Genomic DNA, 9,013 nt, shown 5'->3' with positions numbered 1-9,013 from the left:
TATTTCATAGGGATACAAAATGGTTCTGGTTTTTCCTGGTGGTGCGCTTACTTAAACTGTGATAATTGATAGCTTGTATATGCAAATTATTAATTAATTAAAAGATAACAAGAGGTTTAATTCTAGTGACCTCTGTGTAGACAACACTTTTATTTCCAATAATATAGTCACATGATCAGAGGCCCCATGCCACTTTACACTTGGTACAGTTTTGACAGGGGTCATATTCAATGGGTGGTAAAACTGAACAGATGTTATTGTATCGCTGTAGTCGTATTGGAGTTTCTTCCCTTTAAATTTTGGAAGCCTAAATTGCAGTCTATACTGTAGTCCTTATACTATTTGTGTACCTCTTGAGCTGAGAGATAATATTGATAGTGTTACAATAGAGTATAACTGTAATATCTAGAACACTTTCGAAACATAAATGGTAACCTCAATTTACATTCTTTGTTTTCTGCGATTAACGCAATTTTTTGTCAAAACCAACTTAAGTTTTACCGAGGACACAATACATGATGACATAACATTATATAAAGTAAGAAGCAGTCATTATGCATTTTCCCTGAGTTAAAGCTAGTGTTTTCTTTGGCCATCTAAAATAGCAACACAAAGTCTAATCTAGTAGTCCGCCATTGATCTATTTAACAGAAATAAATATTGCATCACACCTAATACGGAGTATTCGAAGCCGGAAGTCGAAATTCGAAGGCTTGAGTTTGCTGGAATGTTATTTTAATGAGTACTACAAAATCACAAACAAGTTGCAACCTATATAACATGCAGTGTCCTTTTGTTTGTTTGCTTGCTTGGTTTATCGCCGCATGGGCAGCCAGGGTCATTTTGAGGCGAGGTATCCTTGTATTAGTTGGTGACTACCTCAGGGAACAACATAGAGGCCCGTCGCGTGTCTTCCAGAGCAATAAAGGTAAAGTGCCACAAGGACACAACAACGACAGTACAGACCAGCCCTGACTGAAGATGATCTAGATGCTTCAATTAAGAAGATTGGAATAAGAAAAACGTCCTGATTTCAGCATCACAATACAACGTACAGATTGATGCGTCTGTTTTAACTGTATTTCTAATTGTCGATAGTTACCATAAAATACCGATATGCAAAACGAAATCGGCAACTATAAACAAAACATAGAATGATATGGATGACCATAAAAAATCATACGGAGAAAAAGACCAGGCGCTCGGTTAGGGGAAGCAACTTCTGCTACATCGAAGACACTCCATGCAAGTATAGGTCAAAATTAAGTCAGAGTTTCAAAATGAAAACCAATGTTCTGACAACGTAATCAATGATGTATCACCATCGAAATAGAATATAAAGAATATAAAGCTTAGTAGTTCCAAAATAATGTTTTCGTGCTTTTTATGAATGTTTCTAGGTGTTTACATTCGCTGCAATTCCTATATGACCTCTGAGAAAATTTCAAATAAAGAGGAGGGGATTGCGTCAGAGATGAGAAGTATTGCTGAATGAATTTACATGCTCATTTTTTAAACAAATATATTTATGTCTAGGCTAAAATCTATAACTAAAACATCGATTGTTATCTATTTATCAGTATTTCTTTTGATATTATGCCTTTGATATAAGCAATAACTATGCCTTTATCTCCCCTGGCTCATTCGCTTGAACTGCCTTACTGAACTTTGACCTCTGAGAGTTTTGAAAATCGTAAAAGTTAAATGTTCAGTTTTAACCATTTGTTGCAAATCACACCATTTCCACTCATTCTTGTTTATGATGGCAATGCTTTTGTATGTTTCCTTTTTCTGTTTTATGTTTTTCTTTTATATTTACATACTATAGACATTCTCATAGGACTCATTGGGGCTTGACTTGTCATGGCTTCAACCAGTCAGACTCTGAGGCTGAGTTTAAATTCGAGCAATAGAAAAAAGCTTAAAAACTCAACAATTTTGCCCAACAGCTTTTAATTGTGGAATTTTCTGTCGGCAGTTTCCATTTAATGCTAGTCTTTTTGTCGAGACAAGAAATGCTAGATTTTAATTAACTATAAATACAAATAATCAAAAATTTAAGTAGTGGAAATTCATTTTTTGATTGTGTGTGCCTTGTTTTGATAAATCATTTGAACCATATAACTATATCATTTACGTGCTTATTCAGGTAAATGGGGTTAAAACATTCGGCATGTGTTCAATACTATGAGTAGTTGTCTCTCTTTGCATGATATATATAACACGATTAAAAATATTTGATGACCAATCTTACATAACAGAATATGTTTTACTTGTTATCCCAATGTCTGTCACCTGTATACCATTCTCATTTCGATTTTAAAGATGTCCTTTGACGCTTTGTGAATATTTTACGGTATGATTGCGTATATTGTTTTGGGGTAATCTTATACTCGTTTACTCTCCATGGAAGTATAGATCATCATTATGCTAGGGTAATAACAAAATTCACGAACTGAGAAGAAAGAACCAACTTTGTCATTTTAAATAATATCTGGCATACCGCAAGGGTGTTTAAAACAAAGCTTTTGTCGCTAGTTAATACATTCCATTGAAAACATCCTTTCAAATCACATTCCTACCATTATTTTCAATTTGGTTAATAAATGGGTGTGTCTTTGAGACCTCAAAACATTTTCTCATTTCCTTTTCTGCCTTGACATATCCTTCGGATAGTACCTATGATTCTGAGATTCAACATACTTTTTTTTCAGTTTTTGTTTTCCATTTCAGCGAAAATAATTGAACCAAAGCTTTGATTTGGTCTCGATAGGAAAATAATGTTTTAATTGAAACGTTAGTAAAGAATTAATCATTTTAATTCTTATTCAAAGTCTTTCCACTTGGTGAAATTTGAATTATACTACTTTTAACACAAACCTAATTTTAAATATTTTGTAAAGATTCAAACACTTTTTAAATTGATTTGGAGTATTCTGTTCAGATTTACATAAGATTGAACACACAGAAATAACTTCATCAAATGATCATTCAATGTTTACTTTAGAGGAAAGAAAACATCATTACTGTATATCAGACAGCTTCTATATAACCTACCTTTACCTTTAGATCAGAAAATTTTGTATGCCTATCAACTGAAAAAGAAAATGAAATGGGAAAGATATAAAAAAAATATACCAGTTACATCGTTAGTGTTTCTAAGACGGATATCGCATTTTATCAAACTGTAATACATAAATAGAAATGAAATAGCATGCAAACTATTCTTCATAAACCATATATGTGCATTTTTGTAGTTGTATCTGTTCAAATGATTTATGACTAACAATATTTTCGGAACTTCTTAGGAGCTCACATATGGTAACGTCTTACATAATCCTGATGGAATACAAATGGAGATATTTGCCATACTTGACATGACATTCTGAGACATAGCCCGGGTTTGACCTAGATTTATGTGGCGGGTGTCATCGATGAAGCAAAAGACGCTTACTCTTCCGGGCCACGTGGTCTTGTTATCCTTGTACTTTTTCAAGGATTTCCTTTCAAATATAGATATATGTTTATATTTTATCCTCGTTTTATTGGACGGTACAGATTATAATATCATATACGGACTTTTTTCACAGAGACAATGTAGTGTTATCCGTAGACTAAACTCCAGGTAAGACTTTAAATTTTCTTATTATAATAAACAACCTGTCCACGAAACATAATGTAATCATTAGAAACATCAGGTTCAAGTAGGAAATTTGACCATCTGGTCCATAACAGAATGACATATACAAAATAATTAAAACGCTATCAACCCATTTATAATATTGTATAAGTAATGCTTCTACAGTGACTCAGCCAGGGTTTAAAATCCTGACGTATTTGGCTTACAAACAATGAAATATATGCAAGACAATGCAACTCTACAACGGAAATCGCCTTTCCTATTGTCTTATATGACTTCTGTAAACAATTTAAGGTAGCTGTGATTGGCCAGTTTGCTGGCCCGTAAAAAGTCCATAGTCATACGGCAGGGGAGATTAAATGGCGGCGCACATAACAAACGCAGGGAATATTATGTGATCAAAATATAATTTTATTAACTTATTTGAGAAGAAAGTTCTCTTTAACTGACCGCTATTCAGCACGAAGATGAGCTCAATAGACGAAAGGAAGATTTGGAAACACTGGGCTTACCTTAAGAATGAACTTCCAGCAGATGAAATTGTGGACGGAATGGTCGAAGCTGGCATATTCGCCCCAAACCAAGGAAGGGATATTTTAAGTGTTCAGCCAAACACAAGGCAGATGAAAGCTGAAAAATTTCTAAACAACCTGATAAATGCCGGGGATAAAGGATTTGAGACGTTTTGTAACATCATGCGACGTGACAACGAGAACCGATACAAAGCTATCATGGAAAGGTTGGAGATAAGCGACAACTCGGGAGGGGGAGCTGGTGGAGGGGGTGCTTCAAACGCCATGCATGTCAGACCCGCAAATACAGGTGAGAGCGAAATGCCGGTCTAAGCGAGATCTGCCAATATATTTATTTTATTTAATAGTTTCCATATATTATATTTATATATAAAGGATGAAATATATTGATGCCTCCAGTAATACAGAAATTGTTTATAAGAATGATATTGGCAGATGAATATCGTATCTGACCCAAAAGAATATGAATTATTAAATACATAGGAATATACAGGGTATATGTAGATATTGACAAGTATAGAGAAAACATATTGACAGTTTCAGTATTATTTGTGTTACAATATATGTACTATTTATATAATATGATATATCGCAAAATCCAAGGCCTAAGTATTTTCTAAAAGTTTATGTTTGGCCTGTTAAGCAAATATGTATGACACAATAGAGGCATTTTCTATTGCTCGCATAATTCATATTATTATAATTGAATGTGGGGGCAATAAAGGGAGATAATCCGTTCTGAAAATGTATACTGTGTAGTATACATTTGTAGGGAGTGTTGTGGGAGTGTTGTAGGGAGAGGCCCTGATAACAGTAAAACATATGCAAACACAACTTTCATTAAAATGGGGGGTGGGTACAAAACCATATACGTCAAATGAATAGCATAAAGTAGATTTGCTATAAATATCAATTTAAAAAATTAATACATTAATATACACTACCGTGAATTGCTGCCATCGGATTTGAGTCAACAACGTCATTTGCTCGCTTTTTCAGGAGCTCCCTCATTGCGGCCAGACTCCGGTATGTCAGGATCTCAGAGGCCTATCTCCAGCATGTCTTCGTCTGTAAGTTATTAGTTAATACCAATATTATATTTATATACATCAAAAACAAATATACGTAGCAGACTTTTTAAAGCAAATAAGTTATTATCAAACTACAGGAGTAGCATTGATAGTACATTACAGGGACAATTGTGTAGACTATTTCTTATTTCTACAAAAAGTTTAAATATCTTAACATTGACCCACTTCTATTATCATGATGTTGTGTAAATGTATATGAAGGTGTGTAGTATCACGTAGAACTACTGATCATATCATCCTTGATAAGATGTTTTTCATATTGTTTTATATTCTTATGTCTATAATTATGTTATTTTTGTTTTGTTTTTTGTTTCTAAAAACAATACTCCAATAATAAGTATTAAACTTTCCGTTCTTCTACGACTTCTTCGTTTAATTTTAGTATTGCCTGTGTTAGTACGATTTGATATAGACACTTTGGATTATTAAATTGAGCTATGAAGTAATTGCCAGGGGAACTCCCTTTGCCGAGTATTGGTATTTGTAGATATACGCATAACTATATCATTATGCTGACGTCCTGTATGTTAAACGTCACATAAAATCTATTGATATGTTGAAATTGCATCGCTTTATAAACATAAAATTTATATTTCCAAATATGTATGGTATGTCGCTAATATATATACATGTATACATTTAATTTTGCACATGTCCCATTCCTCATCATTCATCAAAAAATAAATCATGTTTTAAAACTAACATATAATAACTCCAGAGGTGATGTGGCAGCATTATCATTGATACAAGAAAACAAACGTGTGTAAATCAATTTTCTCTGTCTTTGATAGAGTGCCAGTACAGATATCAGCATGCCGAGCAGGGATGGCGAAACAGGCGAAAAGAACCAACGAAGAGGTAAATCGGCCGCTCGTCGTGCATGGCGGTCCGAGTCGTCCGCCAGTGAATCGTTCCCACCAACCAACCAAGTACCACCAAATAATGCAATTGCTCCATACGGGGGAATAGCTAGGGCACCAAGCACAGGAGAAGCAATAATCACACAATCGAGAAACTCGGATTACGAGGGACGTTCGGATATGGCATCAGCTTCCGGAGGCCATTCCTCCGGTGCAACTGGCTCTGATAAAAATACACAAGGAGCATCCGCTGAAACACCTGGTGTTGACATGAAAGCGCTGGAACAGGAACTAGTACGCATCGCGCCAACTATTGCAGAACTTTTCCAAAAATTTGCAAAGACAACATGCAAAGAACCTGTGAGTGAAGAAGAAATTCAAAACGTTAAGGCAGAAAATGAACGTCTGAGGAAAACTAACCGTGCACTCATTGAAAAACTGAACTCGTTTCAGCACAGGATCATACAACTTCAGTTGGAGAACAAAAAGCTCAGGGAAGAAGGAGAAGGTGTGATGGAAGCTAAGGATGAACTAGACCGGAAAGAGTTTGAACTGAAGGATCTGGAAAAGAGACTTGAAGAGCAAAAACAGGCGTTGGAAGAGAAGGAGATGGAACTTAACAACCAGCTGATGAAAATACAGGATATCGAAAACGATATCGCCAGACAGAAGGAACAAATAAGAAATTGGAGACTCTACATGAGGAAGGACAACTAGACAATGAACGGCAACAAGAGGAAATCTTAATACTTAGAGAGGACAAGAAGAAGCAACAACAGCAGATACTGAAGCTGGAATTCAAACAGAGAGTTGGGGAAGAACGCCTGCAGAGCCTGGATGCTAGAATGAGACAGCTAGAACAGCCCAAAAGAAACTTCAGGAGAAGCGATCCTTCAAAGATAAAGCCTAGACGGCCATTAGGAATGTTTTATAACTGACAAATCTGGCAATATTGTTATGAATATTTAATGGTGGTATTCATAATGGAAAGTGGTTTGGTTCTATACCATAATTTTATTGTGAGATAGTCACCTGCTTATATTTACGGGGTCTACTCAAAGAACTTGGCACAAGATGGTTTCGTCATAATATGGAAATGACTACTATGTTCTACCTTGAACTAATGGAAACCGGTGTAGATCTTTCTAGAATCAAGAACACAGGTTAGGAATTACCAAGGCCATGTAAAATTTAACGCTGCAACCTTGAAGACTTTGATTATCACCCATGTTTCTCACTTCATCATTGTTACATGCAACCAGTATGAAAGGAATGTCTACGGTTGAATAATTATATGTAGATCTTCAGCCACTAAACGTTCATGTTTTCAATAATGTTTTATTTATATATACGGTAGATATATTTTATATAATAGTGAAGTGATAATCTGAAAGGATATCACCATATTTCAGACAAAACCATTATAGTTCATTTATTTTCTTTGAAGATTGAAGATTATGTATATTTAGAGATATCTTTAGCTAGTTTCTTACTTGGTCATATACATGTATATATACTGTATTGGATCTTGTCACTTTAATATTTATGATCAGCTGATAAATCATGGAAAATCACAGAAATGTAAAATTTTCAATCCCAAATAATGATTTTTTTTTCATAAAGGAAATTATATATTTCTTACTAAATAATGATGTTTATATATAATAAGACCACACTAATCCAGCTATACATGTCTTCAAAAGTGTCTTGTTCATTAATACTGGTTGAATGATATTTTTCGTTTTTATTTATGTTAATCATATACAACAATATGTAAATGTAAGGGATAGCGATGTCAAAACAGTCCCCATTATATATGGAGTATACTAAAACTGTTATTATTTAGGTATTGTTATATATTTCATAGATCATGTCCTCTATAATGTGAAAAATGATTAGAGGACGATCAATCTCGTCGTTATAATTAGATAACCATGTTTGACCTTCATTATTTGACTTATATGTGTGTGTACGTGCCCAAGATGTTTAAGACGGGATAACTACCCATTGACACATTTTGCATATTGTACCTATTCCCCTGACCGACATTTTTCATTTACCGAATTATCTTTATAGTTATATGTTTGCATGCGTTATTGCTTTGAATGATACGTTTTAGCAGTTTTAAAAAACGTTTAACAAACAATTGATGTCTGTTTTTGTGTTTGGAAATGTTATAGGAGTCTGGTTAGACTCTCCGGTCATATATATTAGCAGTCCAACTACCGCATTGTCCATGATCTATTGTTTTATGTAAGTGCATTGGAGCATTCTATTGTGATTGTTACAGGTATATGCATTGTTTTACTACATATTATGTACGAGCATGTAAAGTTAATATAAATAAAACAAAAGATTTCTATGTACACGCTTGCGTGTTTATTTATGATTTCTATAGAGATTATGTTCCATTCGGACTTGAGACAACACCTGGGCCTACGACCTCAACATATGGTTAGCTTCAAAACATATTTATAAGAAAAAAATATTTGCTTTCTTATCACTATGCGATAAACACAAGTATATTGATGTTGTTTGCATTGAAGCAGTAGTAATAATTCGATTACAAAACTATGAATAATAATAACTTATATAGAAAACCGAAATGAATAATTAAATCATTGACTTAACTAAAATCATATTATAATGTATTACTTTGACACCTTACTGAAATTCGTAATGAACAATAGGACATATTGCTATCACGATTTTGGCAATATTTTCACAGGCAGACCTAATTTGGTTCCAAAAATCTCGTTACCGATATAAATACAATCCATATCTCCGTATAATTCAGTGCAGTGCTCAATGGAAACTATCGTGGTTGGTGTTCATTGACAATTGTATAGTATGAAATAGACCTGTTGACTTAAAGCTGAATACGCGGTA

The 9,013-nt window shown here is 34.2% G+C and overlaps 1 protein-coding gene across 1 annotated transcript; it reads left to right on the top strand.

Moving 5' to 3' along the window:
• The first annotated feature begins 4,076 nt into the window (after positions 1 to 4,076).
• Positions 4,077 to 7,530, top strand: LOC117322611. The gene is given in 4 exon segments (XM_033877548.1): positions 4,077 to 4,462; positions 5,173 to 5,239; positions 6,058 to 6,803; positions 6,806 to 7,530. Coding segments are annotated over 4 exon segments (1,425 nt in total). The 5' UTR covers positions 4,077 to 4,107; the 3' UTR covers positions 7,063 to 7,530.
• The last annotated feature ends 1,483 nt before the right edge of the window (positions 7,531 to 9,013 follow it).

The sequence above is a fragment of the Pecten maximus genome, chromosome 3, assembly GCF_902652985.1.
Source record: "Pecten maximus chromosome 3, xPecMax1.1, whole genome shotgun sequence".
In the NCBI taxonomy this organism is placed as follows: Eukaryota; Metazoa; Mollusca; class Bivalvia; order Pectinida; family Pectinidae; genus Pecten; species Pecten maximus.
This window is presented reverse-complemented; position numbering and strand designations above follow the sequence as displayed.